Source organism: Aquarana catesbeiana, linkage group LG04 (genome assembly GCF_042186555.1).
Source record: "Aquarana catesbeiana isolate 2022-GZ linkage group LG04, ASM4218655v1, whole genome shotgun sequence".
NCBI classification, from domain to species: domain Eukaryota; kingdom Metazoa; phylum Chordata; class Amphibia; order Anura; family Ranidae; genus Aquarana; species Aquarana catesbeiana.
In genome coordinates, this window is record NC_133327.1 from 334,882,185 (window position 1) to 334,904,725 (window position 22,541).

General features: G+C 43.0%; 1 protein-coding gene across 1 annotated transcript in view; it reads right to left on the reverse strand.

Moving 5' to 3' along the window:
* Window positions 1–22,541, reverse strand: part of RNGTT (RNA guanylyltransferase and 5'-phosphatase) — a 543,333-nt gene that overhangs the window by 150,242 nt on the left and 370,550 nt on the right. Inside the window, exon 13 of the mRNA XM_073626921.1 lies at window positions 7,721–7,821. Coding sequence (XP_073483022.1) covers window positions 7,721–7,821 — 101 coding nt within the window. The remainder of the gene's footprint in view (window positions 1–7,720; window positions 7,822–22,541) is intronic.

Here is a 22,541-nt window from a genome sequence, read left to right on the forward strand (position 1 = left end):
TTTCCACGAGGGCACCTGTGCGGGCTCGCTCTCCAGTCCTGCTGCTGTGTCCATTGACAGACAGCGGGACCCAGCCCCACATCACAGGATTTGATTGACAGCAGCAGGAGCCAATGCCTCCTGTTGCTATGAAGCTGCCCAATGAGGGGAAAGAGGTGCACATCGCTGGATTGGATCGGGCTCAGGTAAGAAAAATGGGAGAGCATGGGGGGAGCTGCAGTACAGAAGGTTTTTCACCTTAATGCATAATGCATTAACCACTTCAGCCCCGGAAGGATTTACCCCCTTCCTGACCAGAGCACTTTTTACAATTCGGCACTGCGTCGCTTTAACTGCTAATTGCGCGGTCATGCAATGCTCTACCCAAACGAAATTTGCGTCCTTTTCTTCCCACAAATAGAGCTTTCTTTTGATGGTATTTGATCACCTCTGCCGTTTTTATTTTTTGCGCTATAAACGGAAAAAGACTGAAAATTTTGAAAAAAAATGATATTTTCTACTTTTTGTTATAAAAAAAATCCAATAAACTAAATTTTAGTCATACATTTAGGCCAAAATGTATTCGGCCACATGTCTTTGGTAAAAAAAATGTCAATAAGCGTATATTTATTGGTTTGCGCAAAAGTTATAGCGTCTACAAACTAGGGTACATTTTCTGGAATTTACACAGCTTTTAGTTTATGACTGCCTATGTCATTTCTTGAGGTGCTAAAATGGCAGGGCAGTACAAACCCCCCCCAAATGACCCCATTTTGGAAAGTAGACACCCCAAGGAAATTGCTGAGAGGCATGTTGAACCCATTGAATATTTATTTTTTTTGTCCCAAGTGATTGAATAATGACAAAAAAAAAAAAAAAAAAAAAATTTACAAAAAGTTGTCACTAAATGATATATTGCTCACATAGGCCATGGGCTATGTGGAATTGCACCCCAAAATACATTCAGCTGCTTCTCCTGAGTACGGGGATACCACATGTGTGGCACTTTTTGGGAGCCTAGCCGCGTACGGGGCCCCGAAAACCCAGCACCACCTTCAGGATTTCTAAGGGCATACATTTTTGATTTCACTCCTCACTACCTATCACAGTTTTGAAGGCCATAAAATGCCAAGATGGCACAACCCCCCCCCAAATGACCCCATTTTGGAAAGTAGACACCCCAAGCTATTTGCTGAGAGGCATGGTGAGTATTTTGCAGCTCTCATTTGTTTTTGAAAATGAAGAAAGACCAGAAAAAAATTTTTTTTTTTTTCTTTTTTCAATTTTCAAAACCTTGTGACAAAAAGTGAGGTCTGCAAAATACTCACTATACCTCTCAGCAAATAGCTTGGGGTGTCTACTTTCCAAAATGGGGTCATTTGGGGGGGTTTTGTGCCACCTGGGCTTTCCATGGCCTCCGAAACTGTGATAGGCAGTGAAGAGTGAAATCAAAAATTTACGGCCTTAGAAAGCCTGAAGGCGGTGCTTGGTTTTCGGGGTCCCGTACGCGGCTAGGCTCCCAAAAAGTCTCACACATGTGGTATCCCCGTACTCAGGAGAAGCAACAGAATTTATTTTGGGGTGTAATTTCACAAATCCCCATGGCGTGTTTGAGCAATACAACATTTAGTGACAACTTTGTGCAAAAAAAAAAAAAAAAAATTTGTCTCTTTCCCGCAACTTGTGTCACAATATAAAATATTCCATGGACTCGACATGCCTCTCAGCAAATAGCTTGGGGTGTCTACTTTCCAAAATGGGGTCATTTGGGGGGGTTTGAACTGTCCTGGCATTTTATGCACAACATTTAGAAGCTTACGTCACACATCACCCACTCTTCTAACCACTTGAAGACAAAGCCCTTTCTGACACTTTTTGATTACATGAAAAAATTATTTTTTTTTGCAAGAAAATTACTTTGAACCCCCAAACATTATATATTATTTTAAAGCAAATGCCCTACAGATTAAAATGGTGGGTGTTTCATTTTTTTTTTCACACAGTAATTGCGCAGCGATTTTTCAAACGCATTTTTTGTGGAAAAAACACACTTTTTTAAATTTTAATGCACTAAAACACACTATATTGCCCAAATGTTTGATGAAATAAAAAAGATGATCTTAGGCCGAGTACATGGATACCAAACATGACATGCTTTACAATTGCGCACAAACGTGCAGTGGCAACAAAATTAATACATTTTTAAAAGCCTTTAAAAGCCTTTACAGGTTACCACTTTAGATTTACAGAGGAGGTCTACTGCTAAAATTACTGCCCTCGATCTGACCTTCGCGGTGATACCTCACATGCATGGTGCAATTGCTGTTTACATTTGACGCCAGACCGACGCTTGCGTTCGCCTTAGCGCGAGAGCAGGGGGGACAGGGGTGCTTTTTTTTTTTTTTTTTTCTTTATTATTTTTTTGCTTTTTTATCTTATTTTTAAACTGTTCCTTTCATATTTTTTTTTAAATCATTTTTATTGTTATCTCAGGGAATGTAAATATCCCCTATGATAGCAATAGGTAGTGACAGGTACTCTTTTTTGAAAAAATTGGGGTCTATTAGACCCTAGATTTCTCCTCTGCCCTCAAAGCATCTGACCACACCAAGATCGGTGTGATAAAATGCTTTCCCAATTTCCCAATGGCGCTGTTTACATCCGGCGAAATCTAAGTCCTAAAATGCTCGTAGCTTCCGGTTTCTTAGGCCATAGAGATGTTTGGAGCCACTCTGGTCTCTGATCAGCTCTATGGTCAGCTGGCTGAATCACCGGCTGCATTCTCAGGTTCCCTGTTGAGACAGGAGAGCCAGAGAAAAACACGGAAGACGGTGGGGGGGGGGGGGCATTCCCTCCCACTGCTTGTAAAAGCAGTCTAGAGGCTAATTAGCCACGAGGATTGCTTTTACATGAAAGCCGACCGCTGGCTGAAAAGAATGATACCAAGATGATACCTAAACCTGCAGGCATCATTCTGGTATAACCACTCAAAGTCGTGAATGGCGTACCTGAAGACAAAAAAATGGTTAACAATAAAGCACAGTAAACGGTAAAGTATAAAAAATTGCATACCTGAAAAGCAAACATGATAAAACATAATAACAATAAAACATTGCAGAATAGAATACAGTAAAAAAGAGCAGAACACCAGAGAGAGAATAGAGAGAGAGAGAAAACAATAAAACGACAACTATTTTTTTTTATTTTTGTTTGTGTTTTTTTTTTTTTACACTTTTTTTTTGTAACTGTAACTTTTATAACTGTAACCGGTTCCAGGTTCGGGTCTCTCAAAATGCGATGGCATCTTGGGAGACCCTGTGAAAGTGTGTCCTAGTCTGTGCAATGCTGTACCCTACGCTAATACTCAACTAGTGAATGGTAGCGTTCAAAACATTCACCAATGCAAAGACCAGGATTATCAGGACAGGAGGGACAATAATAGCGGGTGTCACGTCTATATACGCGCTTGCTGCAGACACATCTTTTTTGGGGGGGTTCATTGGGTAGGGGTACTCGGGAGGACATATAAATGCCTCTCATGCAGCCGACTGCATTTGGTTGGGGATGTGAATGGGGGAAATACGGGCGCTGCAGAAGTGGTGGGTTCCCAATTAGGATTGGCGAATGCAGCAGGAAGGGCATTATGGGCACGACGGGCCTGTGTTTGTCTTTTTGGTGGCAGCGGGACACTACTTGTGCTTGCCACCTCACCAGCTTGAACTGCACTTATGGGACTCGCCACGTCACCAAGTGTTACTGCAGTGCTGGTATGACTACGACTGGGGTGTACTAGGCCGCTGGCGCTTGCCAGTTCACCAAAACGCTACAAAAAAAAGTGACAGTGATCGATCGATACTGCACTTGGGTGGGCTGGGCTGGGCCGGGCGGAGGGGCAAAACGCAGGTGCTAGCAGGTATCTGGGCTGATCCCACTAACACTGCGTTTTTGGGAACCCTAAACTGCTGGGGATGCTAGTATAGATCTGATCGGATCAGATATTGATCCGATCAGATACTATACCACTAAGGGAGGTGTACGGTGTGTGCGTGGGTGTTAGTGGTACTGGCGCTAATCTGATGCTGCTTGGGGCTGGTGCTTGCCAGTTCACCAAAATGCTACCAAAAAAACTGTTAGCGATCGCAGGGATCAGGCCTGACTCTGCGAACGCTGCAGTTATGCGTTTAGTGTTTTGTAAGTGACAGTGATCGATCGATACTGCACTTGGGTGGGCTGGGCGGAGGGGCAAAACGCAGGTGCTAGCAGGTATCTGGGCTGATCCCGCTAACACTGCGTTTTTGGGAACCCTAAACTGCTGGGGACGCTAGTATAGATCTGATCGGATCAGATATTGATGTGTTCAGATACTATACCACTAAGGGAGGTGTACGGTGCGTGTACGGTGCGTGCGTAGGTGTTCGCGGTACTGGCGCTAATCTGACGCTGCCTGGGGCGACGCATATCACCGCCGGGCGATCAGGGGGCTAAACCTTTATTCAGTAATAAACGGCGGGTGCCCTGACACTAAAAAAAATAAACAAACTAACCAGCGTCACCCGTAACAGTTATACGGTGATCAGTGGTGAAAGGGTTAACTAGGGGGCAATCAAGGGGTTAAAACATTTATTAGGTAGTATATGGGGGTCCCTGTCGCTATAAAACGCTGACAGCGAACCTAAATATTTACGTTCCTAACTAGCGTCACCAGCGACACTAATACAGCGATCAGAAAAATGATCGCTTAGCGACACTGGTGACAGGGGGTGATCAAGGGGTTAAAACTTTATTAGGGGGGGTTAGGGGGGTACCCTAGACCTACAGGGGGCTAATACTAACTGTCCTACCACTGCTAACTGTCACAAACTGACACCATGCAGTAATCAGGAAAAAAACAAAACAAAACAAAAAAACCTGCTTGCTGTCAGTTTGTGACAGGGGGGGGGGGTGATTGGGGGGGGATCGGGGGGCGATCGGGGGGGGGATCGGGGGTGTTTAGTGTGCCTGGCATGTTCTACTGTGTTGTGTGTGTGTTGGTGCACTTACATGTCTTCTCTCCTCGGTGCTGGAACGGAAACTGGCCAGCCGAGGAGAGATGACATCACATCCTCTGCCTCTGTGTACTATACAGAGGCAGGGGATGTTTCTCATTGGCTGGGAGCGATCGCGAGGGGGGGGCCACGATCGGATGGTCTCCCCCTCGTCTCTCAACTCTCCCAGCCAAACGCTCCGATCGGACCCCCCGCCCGCGGGAAGGCAATCACGTACCAGGTACGTGATTTTGCCTGCCCGTGCCGCTCTGCTCACGTATATATGCGTGAGGCGGTCGGCAAGTGGTTAAGGTGAAAAACCTTAAAGCAGAACTCTGGGCAAATTTTTTTTTTCCATGTCCTTGTTGCTGATCTCCTACCTTCACCAACTATGTCATCCATCTTCTTCTGAGCTCTGTAGTTCCTCTGCAATAGGCTGCTGAACTTGCTGAAAGACCGTTATTGCCTGGTGACTTCCTGTTTGTAAGACCGCTGCCTGCTATCCCTCCAGTAATCTCAGCCAGTGGTCTGACACGCCCCCCTGTAGTTCTCTGTAAAGCGAGCAGGGAGGAAGCAGACATGTAGAGGCAGAAGGGGTCTCACAGCCTCCGGTCTGTGCCGCCCATGGGGGAGGTGTCCTCCTCCTCCTTTGCTCCTGCCAGTCACCGCCCCCTCGCCTGCTATCTCCTTGCAGAGCAGCATCATGATCAGAAATCACTTGTGTGACACAGCGAGGATCTTTCACTGTGTCAGGTATTGTATATGAGAACACCGATCGCTGATGTCCCGCCTGTATAGGAACAGTGTGCTGTCAATCACAATACCAGCAGGAGGCGGGACATCAGCGATCGGTGCTCTCATATACAATACCTGACACAGTGGAAGATCCCCACTGTGTCATGCAAGTGATTTCTGATAATAATCCCCGCTCTACACTGGTGGTGCCTGACATGGTGGTCCCTGACATTCGGCACTGGTGGTCCCTGACAAGCTGCACTGGTGGACACTGACACGTTGCACTGGTTTGCGTTTATATTAAATGCATTAAATTTATATTATATTAATATGCATTTATATTAAATTACTTCGCATTTATAAGGCTGTAACCTATCATACCGTGTGTTATGCATGGCTTATTGGCTGCAGAATGAGGGGGTGTGATTTATGTTGAAGTGGGCGTGTTCACATTTATATGTGCAAGCCTAGTGTACCGCCCACATTCACTCCCATCCCAAAGATTCATGGGAAATGTAGGCTGATTACAGTTTAGAGAGAGAGAAGAGGATATGATGCAATCACTGTTCTAACACCTCCTCCTTGCCAGAATATAGGCTGCATTTTTTGAATCACAGAGCCAACTTCCTAAAAATTCAATAAGACATCTCTCTTTAACGGTAAGAAATTTCACAAATGTAATAACTGTTTAGTGCTGCGTGTGTACTAATGGGGGATTTTTTCAAAAATCCTGGAGTTCTGCTTTAAGGCTTTACAATCACTTTAACTGCAAGACTATGGAATATGAACGCTTATCTGTCTGTATGCTACCTATCATATTGTACAGAAGTAAGAAAAAGTTGATAAACTCTTTGGAAATTTGCTTTAAGTAGAACTTTAGACAAACAATGAAAAAAAGATACTGCATACATCAAGAAAGTAAATGTCTACAGCAGTATTTTTTTTCTGCAGACAAGTGTACTTTATTTCCTTTGGTGAAGTGACCACGCTTCCACCCACCTAACCCCCCCCAACCAAATAAACTGTAGTTACAGTTTGTGATGTTTAAATGACTTCCGTCTCATGAGGTAACATATGAAGTCACGTGATCTTAATTGTCTGATGCATAGCCTGCCATCTTCCTCGTGTCACATACTTTCCTGGCCCAGTCAATGGACTTCCCAGGGCCATTTTTACTGAAACTCCTGAAATGCCTTAATGAATGCTGGGAGATATAGTTTCCCAGATCACTTGCAGAGCCCACAGCACCCCATTGGGTTCAGGATATAGGAGTGCTGAATGTAAATTTAGATGGTGATTTTAAAAAAAAATATGAAGGTGAGGAACATTAGTGATATCAAATGCATTAGACTAGAGCATTGGTGAGCTGTTGCATATATTATGTTACATATTGACACTTAGACTTCAGTTGTACTTTACTGTGTATGAATGCATTTATCTCCCACCTGTCTTTAATTTATGTATAGTTATGTAAATGTTTGGGTATCTATCAATTATATAGGGAACGATGACCAACACCATATCTGTGTACACAATCGGTCACACTGGCTATACAGGATACCTTCCTTATCCAGGTAAAACCTCTGAAAGTAGCAAAAGAAATCAGCTCTGGAATGTTGATGACTGTAAATACAATGTCCCATTTAATGAACCCCCGGTAAAGCTGCACCATTATGGTGGTAGATTCATGGTTTGGCAAAGTTTGTTGATATGTGCATGCTCAGCTTTAACACTTGAACAGAAAAAAAACATATGTGTAAATGGAATGATTCATATGCATACATTGTATGTTACAGTATATCATTCACATGCATATATACTGTATATCTCATATACCACTGATGCAAGCTCACCACATAGCTCAAGAAGTTTTGTAGAGAAATTCATTCATCCTATCAGTCTAACCTTACTATACATTTACGTCATAGAACTTAAGAACTAAATGGAACATACAATGCTACAATCAGAAAAGGAAATTTTACCCTTCTCCTCCAACTCGAGTTATTTTAAGCAGAAAGTCTACTGAATTCATGTTAGGAGGCTTCCATTTCAAAATGTCATCACAACGACCGGCTTTGTATTTCTAGAACAGAAGAAAGGCGAATACCATTAAAATGAAGTGCCATTTCTAATACAAAACTCTAACACTGGATTGCTAGGTGTCTGTCTATTACAATGACAATACCAGCTCTAAGATCTGGGAGTCAGTATGAAACACATCAGATAAAAAGCACATGCAACGCTATAGAGGAGAATTTTAAGAAAAATAAATAACCATCAAATAAAAAATTGGGTAAACGATCTCAAAACAATAGCTATCATTTCAATAATTACAAAGTATGATGTCGTATTTTTGGGAGTATATAACCATCTATGGTGTATGTTCAGTCATTTTTTTTTTTGCCACCCCCGACCCCCCCCCCCCCGTCTTGAAATCAGGATGTATTAGAACTCGACACATTTTAGTGATATCCAGGGCTTCATTAGAGAAAGTCACTCTCACTATCATGATAGTGGTTCACAAAGAGGAAACGAGGAAAAGTCTGGAATTGAGACAGCAGTAAAAATCTGACTAAGGTATTAGCAGCGCTTCACTTTTTCCACATTTTATGTAACAGCCTTATTCCAAAATGGATTATATTCATTATTTTCCTCAAAATTCTACAAACAATACCCCATAATACCCCATAATGACAACATGAAAGAAGTTTGTATGAAATCTTTGGAAATTGATTAAAAATAAAAAAAAATAAAAAATGAAAAAAATCACATGTACATAAGTATTTACAGCCTTTGCTCAATACTTTGTTGAAGCGCCTTTGGCACACTTTTTGAGTATGGTGCTACAAGCTTGGCACAGCTATTTTTTGTCAGTTTCTCCCATTCTTCCTTGTAGGACCACTCAAGCTCCATCAGGTTGGATGGGGAGTGTCGGTGCACAGCCATTTTCAGATCTCTCCAGAGATGTTCAAACGGGTTCAAGTCTGGGCCACTCAAGGACCTTCAGAGTTGTCTTGTAGCCACTCCTTTGTCATCTTGGCTGTGTGCTTAGGGTTATTGTCCTGTTGGAAGATGAACCTTCGCCCCAGTCGTAGGTCCAGAGCAGGTTTTCATCAAGGATGTCTCTGTACATTGCTGCATTCAGCTTTCCCTCGAGCCTGACTAGTCTCCCAGTTCCTGCCGCTAAAAAACATCCCCGGTTGGCGGCATTTCCTGTCGGTGCTCTGCCGGAGGACACTCAGATACTCAAACATCTAAAAATTGGTGACAAACTCATGGTGACCAGTACCTTGAAGGGGTTACTTACAAGTTATATGTTCTTATGCACTAATAGTTTTGGAACACATTTGGTATATAGCTCCCCCTGGTGTTTGAATGACACATTTATTCAATTTCAAGTTTTTATTCTACGCCATAAACAACTCATTAAAGGGGCCCTCTTTTACTTGTTTGTGCCTATATGCCATCTTTGTTGTTTATGAAGAAGCTTTAGCCCCTGTGTCCACCCGACACGTTATGATGCATTTGATGCCCCGCCGTGTGATACTAAGATGATACCGAATGAACGGATCTTGAGGAAGCTACGCAGTTAGTTAAATGCGTTGACCATTGGATGATCAAACAAATCACACACATTGCTTTGCAAAATAAGTATACTTGTAGAAGGTGTTATGTGATTATTTGTATCATATGCAAGCATTTCTATGTTTTTAATACTATTGTGCACTATGCGTTTTATGAGTATGTCTGAATAGCCTCCTCCTCCTAGGCCAATTTGGTGTGATAAAAATTATTGGAATTGCCCTCAATCTTGATTCTGCACATTGTAGTCCAGGGAGAAGTTGTAGAGGATGCATAGATCAAAACTGATCAGGGAAACTGATACAGAATCACCCAAACATGTAGGCCGTATGCATGACATTGCTGACTGGATTCTTGGTAGGTGATCTCGCAGCTGGAAAGTCCATGTTAAAAAGAGACAACTGAATCACCCTTGGTTCCAGGATGCTGATAGGAAGCATCTTTTGACAACCAAGTCCTCTGCACCAAAGGGGGCATTCAAGACTTCTCCCCAGCTTGATAGGCTAGCATCCATCATGAGAGCTTCTCATGTTTGAGTATTTGGGGAAGGGGGGGTGGTTCCTTGACTCCAGCATTGGGTTGGAAATTAGCCACACCAGGGAGGTTCTGGCCTTACAGGTCAGAAGCATTGTGCAAATCTAGTATGCCTTCAAAAAGGCTAGTCAGGCCCCTCGACCCTTAGACCAGAGGGCTCAGACACAAGAGCAAATGAGAAAAGATTGCCCCAGGGCAGAAAGATCCTGGACAGGGATATACAGTGCCTTGGAAAAGTATTCATACCCCTTGAAGTTTTGTCTAGTTACAACCAAAAATGTAAATGTATTTTTTGGGGATTTTATGTGATAGACCAGCACAAAGTGGCACATTAGTAGCGCTAATCAATTACAATATAAATTATAATTATGATGATAATGTCCATTTGTGGATATACTATAAGTGACTATAGGTGACCTGTGGCCACCAGGGGGCCCTGGAAGAAACACAATGTGCACGGCCTACCCTAGAGACTGCATTGTGCTATATAGAGCCATATTTATTGTTTTTTGGTGGTACAATATTTTATGATAGAATGGTTCCATCTAAAAGGGATCTGCCCCGCTCTCTCCAGCGAGGCTCAGGAGGTTATCCCCACAAGCTCCCAGGGCTCTTTGCTCCCTGTGGACCGACACACCAACTGCACAATCTGAAGATGGAGAGACGCAGTGCTTGCTGACAGTGATTGTTAAAATACAAGCGTAACATCTATTGTTGTCTGGTAAGTTCATTACCTTGGGGGAAGTGTTTCACACGTGGTGTGGTGACGGTGGTCAACTGGATTTAACCCTGTATGGACTTGGCTTGATGGACACATTATCACTTATAGTATATCCACAAATGGACATTATCATTATAATTATCATTTATATTGTAATTGATTAGCGCTACCAATGTTATAGTGTTTTCTGTAACATATTTTTGGGATTATTGATTTATTGTTATAGTGGCTGCTGATATTGTTTTGATTCTTTTTTTGTAAAATTCCATGAGCGCTGAGGGAGAGGTATCAACCTTGCTTGTTTGATTATTTCTCATTTTATTAGACAAAGTGGCACATAATTGTGAAGTGGAAGGAATATGATAAATGGTTTTATTTTTTTTTTTACAAATAAATATGTGAAAAGTGTGGCGTGCATTTGTATTCAGCCCCCTTTACTCTGATAACCCTAACTAAAATCTAGTGGAACCAACTGCCTTCAGAATTCACCTAATTAGTAAATAGAGTCCATCAGTGTGTAATTTAATATTATAAATACAGCTGTTATGTGAAGCCCTCAGAGGTTTGTTAGAGAACCTTAGAGAATAAACAGCACCATAAAGGCCAAGGAACACACCAGGCAGGTCAGGGATAAAGTTGTGGAGAAGTTTAAAGCATGGTTAGGTTATAATAAAATATCCAAAGCTTTGAACATCTCATGGAGCACTGTTCAATCAGTTGAAAATAGAAAGAGTATGGCACAACTGCAAACCTACCATGACATGGCTGCCCACCAAAACTGACAGGGTGGGCAAGGAGAGCATTAATCAGAGAAGTAGCCAAGAGGCCCATGGTAACTCTGGAGGAGCTGCAGAGATCCACAGCTCAGGTGGGAAAATCTATCCACAGGACAACTAATAGGTGTGCACTCCACAAATCTGGCCTTTATGGAAGAGCAACAAGAAGAACGCCATTGTTAAAAGAAAGCCATAAGAAGTCCCGTTTTTAGTATGCGGGAAGCCACGTGGGGGGACACAGCAAACATGTGGAAGAAGGTTCTCCGGTCAGATGAGACCAAAATTGAACTTTTTGGCCTAAAAGCAAAACGCTATGTGTGGTAGAAAACTAACACTGCATATCACCCTGAACACACTGTCCCACCACGAAACATGGTGGTGGCAGCATCATGTTGTGGGGATGCTTTTTTTCAGCAGGGACAGGGAAGCTGGTCAGAGTTGATGGGAAGATGGATGGAGCCAAATACAGGTCAATCTTAGAAAAAATCTGTTTAAATCTGCAAAAGACTTGACGGAGGGTTGACCTTTCAGCAGGACAACAACCCTAAATATACAGCCAGAGCTACAATGGAATGATTTAGGTCAAAGCATAGTCATGTGTTAGAATGGCCCAGTCAAAGTCCAGGCCTAAATCCAATTGAGAATCTGTGGCAAGAATTGAAAAATTGCTGTTCACAGACGCTCTCCATCCAATCTGACAGAGTTTGAGCTATTTTGCAAAGATGAATGGACAAAAAGTTCACTCTCTAGATGTGCAAAGCTGGTAGAGACATACCCAATAAGACTTGCAGCTGTAATTGCCGCAAAAAAGGTGGTTCTACAAAGTACTGACTCAGGGGGGCTGAGTACAAATGCACGCCACACTTTTCACATATTTGTAAAAAAAATGAAAAACCATTTATCATTTTACTTTCACTTCACAATTATGTGCCACTTTGTATTGGTCTATCACATAAAATCCCAATAAAATACATTTACGTTTTTGGTTGTAACAGGACAAAATGTGTTTTGCCTTGCATTTCTATTTTTAATAGTAGAATGGCAGGATTTCAGGTACCAGCCCCATCTCGGCTTCATCCTCCATGATGGGGTGTACTCCTAAAGAGGTCTTTAGGGATAGAGCACAGATATTTGCAGACCAAGGCCTTAGACCTGTAAAGCACCCTGTGCAGGATTCAGTGTCGGAAGCAACATTACAGGCTGGCCCCATATCTTCTCCAGGTGAGGATCAGGTACACTGTCCTAAAACTCAGCTGAGTCATCAACCAATTTGGAAGCGGCAGAAAGGAGCTGCAGTGGCTATGGTGCAGCCAGGAGCCTTGATAAAACAATCTTTAGAGAAACAAACCTCCATATAAAAAAGGACACTAGAAAAAATGAGGCTTGCTGAGAGAGGGAGGGGTTATATAGGGGATGGCCCTGCAGCATTCTTTTTAGCCAGTGTCCAATCACTGGAAGGTAGCTGCATATATCCCATAGTTAAAGATGCTGTGTTTTGTATTCTACAACTAAAGAAAACAACTTTTACCTGTCTGTGTCTCTGATGGAGTTTAACCCTCTGCTCCCATCTAGCAAAACTATTGTCACCATGCATGACCCGAGGGAAAATCTCTCTAATAGAGCTTTGGAAAGCAGCAAAAATCTGACTGAGGTTTGTATTCTTCCTGGCTCAATCCAAAACTTCATAAAAGAAGTTAAGACTGGACCTACACTCTAAAGACATACTTTATATAAAATACACTTGTTTGTAAAAAACAAACTTTACATAATCCTTGCCTATAATGTGTCAACCTGCCAAGTTTTTCTGCCATGTGCGTCCTGTTCGAAATAAATATTTCCCTTCACTTTCTGTTCCATAGATACAACAGTAAGTGAAAATAATCTCCAAATTGAGCTAACCCTCCTCTTAGAAAGTTGTCACTGGAACAGATGTCCCCAATGGAAGATTTCCCAGCTATTCCTGGCCTGGTGGCAACTCATTATTTGTCATTTTTCTTCACTTTCAGTCCTCGGGTCACTGGTCAACAGCACAAGAAATAATAAAAATTAAAAAAAAGAGTGAATCTCCCTAGCAAGAAAAGACACAGTAATTAAAACTGACAGCAAATCTAATCCTTCCACATTGTCTATATGTAGTGATTTGTGTACACATTTTCTTTCCTTTAGATTATATTCTATTTTTTTTTTTTTTGTAAGTAAATAAGAAACCGTACACATTTAACCACTTCAGCCCCGGAAGGATTTACCCCCTTCCTGACCAGTGCGTTTTTTGCGATTCGGCACTGCGTCGCTTTAACTGACAAGTGCACAGTCGTGCAACGTGGCTCCCAAACAAAATTGGATTCCGTTTTCCACACAAATAGAGCTTTCTTTTGGTGGTATTTGATCACCAATGCGATTTTTATTTTTTGCACTATAAACAAAATAAGAGCGACAATTTTGAAATTTTTTACATTTTGCTATAATAAATATTCCCCAAAAATATATAAAAAAACATTTTTTTTCCTCAGTTTAGGCCGATATGTATTCTTCTACATATTTTTGGTAAAAAAAAAAATCGCAATCAGCGTTTATTGATTGGTTTGCGCAAAAGTTATAGCGTTTACAAAATAGGGGATAGTTTTATGGCATTTTTATTAATATTTTTTTTTTTATTAATAATGGCGGCGATCAGCGATGTTTATTGTGACTGCGACATTATGGCGGACATGTCGGACATTTTTGGGACCATTGTCATTTATACAGCAATCAGTGCTATAAAAATGCACTGATTCCTGTGTAAGTGACACTGGCAGTGAAGGGGTTAAACAGTAGGGAGCAGGGAGGGGTTAAATCAGTACTAGGAATGTGTTCTAACTGTAGGGGGATGGGCTGTGTGTGACACGTCACTGACCTCTGCTCCCAATGACAGGGAGCAGAGATCAGTGACACTGTCACTAGGCAGAACGAGGAGATGCTGTTTACATCAGCATCTCCCCGTTCGTCCTATCCGTGAGGCGATCGTGGGTATCCCCGAGGCGATCGAGTCTGCTCAACCCCCGACCTGACTCACAGGTATGTTACTTTGTGCAGTCGTGCCATTCTGCCGACGTATATCTACAGGAGGCGGTCGGCAAGTGGTTAAAAAGCTCACCTTTGGGAACATGTTCCACCCATTTTTAGGATGGAACATGTAACATGTTCCCACTCCTGCAGCCTCTCGCTGATCCCCCCCCCCCCCTTCACTGTGACAGCGGGCCAGAGGTTTTCTCCCTGCACCCACTGTCACAATTTGAAAAGAATGCGCTGGCTCTGCCCACACAACCACGTCATTCATTCACAGAGATCTGTGAATGAATGAACTATAAGTACCGACAGCCTTTTGCGGCTGACAGATTGTAGTTCTCAATTAACTACCAGGGTGTCAATGCGTGCTCTAGGTAGTTTATTAAGTCTTCCTGTCATTGTGTAACTGCCTGCCCATATGAGATATGAGCAGACAGATACACTGACAGTCTGCAGAACCTGAGATTACGGGTGCAATGCTTTACAGGCTCCTAAAAAAAAAAAAAAAAAAATTGAAACATATGGTTGCTGTCTCTTCGCAATCATTCTGCAGAATAATAATAATAAACCAAAGCTCTGTAAGGCAGTACATATTTCCCACATTAACAGGAGCAGATGTTACATTTTGCATCCTAATACAGATTATCTTCTGCTAGATTACCACATATTAGAATTAACATGGTACATGCAAAGGAATTTTGAGTGCACATTTTATAATACAAAGTCTTTCACGGGGCCAAAATAAAAATAATGTTTGCAGAATATAAGAAACAAAAAAATTACATTACATACAAATAAGCAACATACACGAATGGAAATTAGGAATGTACAGTATTTATCTTTTTATTATTTGGTAAATCACATGCATTGCACAAAAAAAAGTTCTCTTAATGTATAGGTTTCTTATTTTTTTTTTTTTACTAAATATTAGAAACTTAAACTGAAGTTGTAAAGTGGACTGGCAGTGGTAAACATGCACTAGACAGGGACACCCTTGAACAGTCGAAGCAGGTTTGTCCTGCACTTTTATTCGGGAAGGCAGCAAACAAGCACAGCTTCAATGCAGAAGAGCATTGTACAGTAAGAACATAAAAAAAAAAAAAAAACACATCTACTCGCCCAAGGCACTAACTAAACTCAGGTCAGTGCCCCACTAACAAGGTGCCCCTTAATAGGTTCCCCAACACAAAAAGGCAGCATGTCCCTTTTTTAATGTACTGTCAGCACTCAGACTGTTCACATAGCATTGGGCTTCCATAGTGGAGAGCAAAAGACAGAGAGGCCTGAGCATTAGTCAGCCCTCAATATAAAGGCAGAGACTAATAATGAGGTCTATCAGGTAAGATGTGAACCTAAGAATAGAGGCTTGACCCTACCTAAAGTTCTACAAAGTCTCTGGTTTCCAGGTCCCAGGGTAGCACTTAGCCCGTTTGCCATGTGCATGTGAAAACTACGTGACAACGCCCAAAAATCCTGCCCACCAGTGCCTCAAATTGTTAAAGCGATAGCCAACCCAAAATGATATTTCAGTTTTATTGTAGAAGCTGGAGAGGTGACCAGGGCTAATTGCTGCAGCCAGTTCCTATGTTTTTGTGCATAGGACATGGAAACAAGGCTAAGCGATTCGACTATGCATGAAAACATTACTTTTAATAAACATAAATATGACTGGAGTGCCTCTTTAAGAATGTTTTGAGAAATAGAAGTGTTAATAGTTTATTTTTTTTAATTGAGAAAATTGAAATGAAAAATTAAATGAACAGATGAGAAATCCAAATCAAATTTAGAATTTGGTGTGACCACCCTGTGCCTTCAAAACCGTATAAATTCTTCAATTCTTCTGGGTACACTTGCACACGGTTTTTGAAGGAACTCCTCAGGTTGTTCTAAATGTCTTGGAGAACTAACCACAGATCTTCTGTGGATGTAGGTTGCCACAAACCCATCTGGCTCTTTGTGTAATCCCAGACAGACTCAATGCTGTTGAGATCAGGGCTCTGTGGGGGGCAACCCATCACTTCCAGAACTCCTTGTTCTTCCCTCCACTAAAGATTATTCTTAAAGGCATTATTTGGGGTTGTTGTCAAGCTGCAAAATACATTTGGAACCAATTACATGTATCCCAGAAATGATGGATAAGTTATCTGCCTGTATTTCACAGCATTGAGAGCACCATGAATCTTGACCAAATCTCCATCTCCATTTGTAGAAATGTGGCCCCAACTTGCAAGCAACCTTCACCATGCTTCTGTTGCCTGCAGACACTCATTATAGTATCATTCTCCAGCCCTCCGGTGAACAAAACTGCCTTTTGCTACAGCCAAATATTTTAAATTTTGACTCATTAGTCCAGAGCACCTGCTGCTATTTTTCTGCACCTGTTTCTATGTTTTCATGCATAGTCGAATCGTTTGCCTTGTTTCCATGTCCTATGCACAAAAACATAGGAATTGGCTGCAGCAATTAGCCCTGGTCAACTCTCCAGCATATACAATAAAACTGAAATATCATTTTGGGTTGGCTATCGCTTTAATAATTTGAGGCACTGGTGGGAAGGATTTTTGGGCGTTGTCACCTAGTTTTCACATGCACATGGCAAACGGGCTCTGGGGTTTAAAGCTGATGGTAAAACATTTTGTATTCTGAGAATGAGAATAAGTGCTACCCTGGGACCTGGAAACCAGAGGCTTTGTAGAACTTTAGGTAGGGTCAAGCCTCTATTCTTAGGTTCACATCTTACCTGATAAACCTCATTATTAGTCCCTTTATATTGAGGGCTGACTAATGCTCAGGCCTCTCTGTCTTTTGCTCTCCACTATGGGAGCCCAATGCTATGTGAACAGTCTGAGTGCTGACAGTACATTAAAAAAGGGACATGCTGCCTTTTTGTGTTGGGGAACCTATTAAGGGGCACCTTGTTAGTGGGACACTGTCCTGAGTTTAGTTAGTGCCTTGAGCGAGTAGATGTTTTTTTTTTGTTTATGTTCTTACTGTACAATGCCTCTTCTGCATTGAAGCTGTGCTTGTTTGCTGCCTTCCCGAATAAAAGTGCAGGACAAACCTGCTTCGACTGTTCAAGGGTGCCCCTGTCTAGTGCATGTTTACCACTGCCAGTCCATTTTACAACTTCAGTTTAAGTTTTCTAACCCCAGAAGTTGCCATCCATCATCCTCACCTCCCTTATAAAAGCCAAGAAAGGACTTCTTACTCTCTTTTTTTCCCCTTCTGCCAGTACAATATTGATTCCCAGACAATGGAGGTCCACGTTCATTTCCAGTGTAGCTAACTGGACTATTGAGCTAAATCTTATTTTGAGAATGAAAGAACTGACGGTTAGACTACATGACAGATAGACCAACTTCACCAGCACCTGCAGCACTTGGATTGCATTTTCTACCTCCATTCCCTCCTCACCTCTAGCTCCCTCTGCTGCTAAAACCACCTGAAGTAAATTTACAATCTAGATGCCCCCTGGCAAGGACCCCTTCAATCTCCCCCTTTCCCATGCCTTTATTGTTTGTCAGGTCCCCATTTGTGTTTGTCAGGAACAAGTACACTCCTCTGCTTATACACCCGCATACACCTATGTTTGCATGTTTTTTTTTTTATCAAAAAAGGTTTTATTGAACATTCACATGTTATCCAACAATAAACAGCACTCGGTTTGCAATTACATATACATTGTTATTTCGTATCCCGTTCATGTACATGCATACAGTATTTATTTCAACTTAGCTATCAACCCACTGCATTTTTCCTGCCAACAATAATTCACCTTTTCTCCACCTCCGCCCCCCCGCCCGCACAGTTTATATTATATATACCGTCTTGCATCCCCTCGTCCCATTTAAAGAGATTGTAAGAGCCTGGACAGCACTAGCTCTCTCGGGCTTAATCCTGGTGTGTCTAGCCATTTGGACCAAATTCGTTCAAACCTGCTCGGGCATCCCCTGTGTTGGTATATATATTTTTCCCTTATGAGGGTTTGTCCCATGTGTTCCACCCAGGAGCGACTAGTAGGTGGCCCCGCAGACTTCCAACCCATGAGTATGAGTTTCCTGGCCTGGAATAAAGCTCTGGAGAACGCGACCCTGATCGATTCCTCAGGGATCTCCTCCTCCAAGACCCCTAGTATACAACACATGGGGTCCGTGGGAACCTTCATCTGAAATACTCCATTGAGCGTGCCAATCACTTCACTCCAGTATCGGTGGAGCTTCGGGCATCTCCACAGCAGGTGAATAAGGTCCCTTCATGCTGACGACAATGGGGACATAGAGGATCTGCCGCTCTGTCTATTTTAAACAACTTTTTCGGGGTGTAATGCACTCTTAATGCTATAAACAGTTGGGAAACCTTTTGTGCAACATTAAGGGAGCACGTGGATACAGATTGTAGGGCCTCCTCCCACTGCTCACCTGTGATCTGGCCAGGGTCCCCTTCCCAAGCAGACATTGCATTGCTCGGGTAGGCTCGCAGGTGTCTTGCTAACAACATCTGATAGCATTGAGATATAATTCCTTTGGTCTCACTACTGGACTGGACCACATGAAACACCGGAATGGGCGACAGTGTCCACCCACCCGCGTCCCCCTGCGCAAAGACCGCATGACGCAGCTGAAGGTAGGAATAAAACATGTTGTCTGGCAGGTTAAATTTGACCTGCAATTCTATAAAAGAAAGTAGTTTACCGTTCCCAAATATGTGTGAGAGCAGTTTTACCCCGTGTTTACGCCATCTAGGCCCTTGTAGTAATTTATCCAGCTCAGTATAAGAGCGGTTGCCACATATTGGACTGAAATCTGTGAAGCCTTGTACCCCCTGAAGCTGTCTGACCTTATTCCATATTTTCTGTACAAGTGACAATGTTGGGGTCTGTTTATTGGATTTTGCAAACAGTTGTGCCTCAAGGCCCATAGGAATGGTCTCCGCCCCACATGCTATCAACATCAACTGCGCCGACGAGCCTTTTGGTTCTGGAGCCATAGAGCCAACCAGCTGTTGCAATTCGGACGCTATGTAGTACAACCAGGGGTTGGGAACTGCCAACCCCCCGTTGTCCTTCAATTGCTGCAACTGCTCTAGCTTAATTCTGGGGTTTTTGTTATTCCATAGTAATCGACGGAAAAGTGTATTTACTATTCTGAAAATTTTAAGAGGAACCACAACTGGTGTATTGTGTAAGAAATACAGCAACTGTGGCATTAAGATCATTTTAATTAAGTTGGCCTTACCCGCTAAGGACATCTTCTGGTTGTTCCAGGTGTTTATTTTATCTCGAAAACGAGAAAGCAAGGGATAAATGTTTAAGGAGCAGTAGTCTCCAATCCTGGGCGCCACTTGTATGCCCAGGTATTTGAAACTGGTGACCAGAGGAATGGGGCAGTGATCAGGGAGTACAACCCCGTGATCTCCGTCCAACAACATCAGGGCAGACTTGGACCAGTTTATGGTCAGCCCGGAGTAATGACCAAACAGTTTTATTATAGACATCACCTCTACTAATGAGTGACTCGTGTCACCTAGAAAAAGTAACATGTCGTCAGCATACAACATTATTTTTTCATGCTGATTACCGTATTGGAACCCCTTTATCTGGGTGCTGTCTCTTATCAGGGCTGCCAGGGGCTCTATTGCGATCGCGTAGAGCAGAGGGGACAGAGGGCAATCTTGCCTTGTCCCCCTGCCCAGAGCGAAGGCTTGTGAAACCCTGTCTGTCACTCTAATGTTGGCCTGAGGGGATGCATACAGTAACTTAACCCACGCTATAAAACGTTCCCCAAAACCAAACTTTTCCAATACTGCCCATAGATATCTCCAGCTGACGCTGTCAAAGGCCTTATTGGCGTCAAGAGACAGCAGTGCCCTTTGACCCCTGTTATCTGCTTGCATTTGCATATTTAAGAACAATCTCCTAAGATTTGTAGCCGTGGACTTTTGCGGCATAAAGCCAGCCTGATCCTGGTGTATAATGGAGGAGATGATCCCGTTGACCCGAAGTGCCAAGACCTTGGCTAGGATCTTCACGTCACTCTGGAGTAACGATATAGGTCTGTAGGAGCCGGGGTCAACCGGGTCCTTCCCCTGCTTGAGTAGTAAAATTACATTAGCTCTTGTCATAGATTCAGGGAGTCTACCTGCATCCAGGCAAGCATTAAAAACCTTTAGCAGTTCAGGGAGTATCTGTTCACCATATTGATTAAATACCTCCATGGGGAGGCCGTCCTCTCCCGGTGCCTTACACGTGGGAAAAGAGCAGGCCGCCGTCTGTAGCTCCTCCAGAGTTATAGGAGCATCCAACTGTTTTTGAGCCGCCACCGGCAACGAGGATAAATTGATTTTTGACATATACACGGTTAGATCTACATCCGAGTAAGCATCCCTCGGTCTATACAGGTCGCCATAGAAAGATGCCAGCTCGGAAATAACAACCTCCGGAGAATTAACTATTTTCCCATTGGCGGCTCGAATAGCCCCAATGGCCGGTGACTGCTGCTGAGATCGTGCGATTTTAGCAAGTAGGCGGCCCGTCTTTTCCCCCTCCTCATAGAACGCCATCTTCGAGAAAAATCTCTTTCGCTCCGCAGTGGAGGATCTCAGCCGGTCCAGGGAGTCCTGGGCCGACATCCATGCCTCCCTAGCGGAGCCGGTAGGGCTGGTGACATAAGTTAATTCTAGTTGTCGCACCAAGTCCCCAGCCTGTTCTAACAGGACCGAGGAGTTGTGCTTGACCTGCTGTATTTCCTGAATAAAAGTCCCTCTCAAGTGTGCTTTAAAGGTCTCCCATTTCAAATGAACATTAGTTAAATGTCGATGCGTTTTAAAGAAAGCCTGGATCTGAGCGGCTATTCTTTCTTGTGAAGTGAAAAGCTTTAACCAGAAAGCATTTAACTTCCACGGGGCTCTGGGTAAGTTACTAGGGGGTCGGATAGTTAACCATATAGCCAGTGGGGAATGGTCCGACACACCTCGTGGGAAATATTCTACTTTAGATATGCAGCCAACCAGGTTTGGGGTGCCTATGCATAAATCAATACGAGTGACCCATGGGTCTAAGAGAAACAAGAGAATTGCTTGCTATCTGGATTTCGGTTATGCCACATATCAATCCATCCTACCTCTGCAAGTAGGCGGCTTAGAGTGGTGCCCCGTCCACCCCCAGGAGGCTGCACAGGAGGGTGTCTGTCTAATTTAGGGTCCAAGTAGCAATTAAAGTCACCCATTATCAGTACCGGAATATCCGGTTTGTTAGCTAGGTAAGAAATTAACAGCTGTAAAACCTCTCTGGAAAATGGAGGGGGCACATATACAAAGGCTAATATCAATGTGATTGTATACAATTTACAGTACAAAAACACAAATCTTCCAGATATGTCTATTAATGAGTCCAGTTCCTGGTACACTAGGGCTTTATGTATCAATACACTTACTCCACGCGAAAAAGCAGAGTAAGTGGAGTGATAAGCTTTACCCACCCAGGCATATTGTAAGAAATTAACTGTGTCACCCCTCAGGTGGGTTTCCTGCAAGCCAACTATGGCCGGATGGAACTTCCGCAACCCAGCAGAAATCATTGATCTTTTTAATGGGTCATTCACTCCCCGAACGTTCCAGGACACTATGGGTGTATCAGACATTGCGAGAGTTTAAATCATTTCTAATAGGCATGTCCCTGGCCTGTATCACTGGGTGTTGCACTCGGAGACTTCCAAGCTGCAGTCCATGTGCAAGCAAAAGGGCCAGTCGATTGTGCGGAGCGTGGGGCAGGCTGATGAGGCAGTGCATGCAGTGGAGAAGCATCAAACTTTCACAAAAGATATGTAAACTCAGTTGCTTGGTAAAGCAAACCATGTGGTAGATCCAAAGGTAGAGTAGATCTTGCAAAGCAAATCCCGCTGGTAGTGCCAAGCGGAAGGGCATCAAATAATGTGTGGCTCTGTGAGCCCTAACCGTGCCAACAGGGCACAAAAACTCAAGCCATAGTAACAATGGCAACTTGTTTAGTGTGGGGGTAAAGCACAATCGCAATCCACCCAATTGGTTAGACAACAATTGTACAGAGCTCATAAAAATTGGTATTCAATCGGTGTCACTTGGTGTTAAGGAAACGTCCACTGTATAAGGAGCAATAACAACAGTGGAATG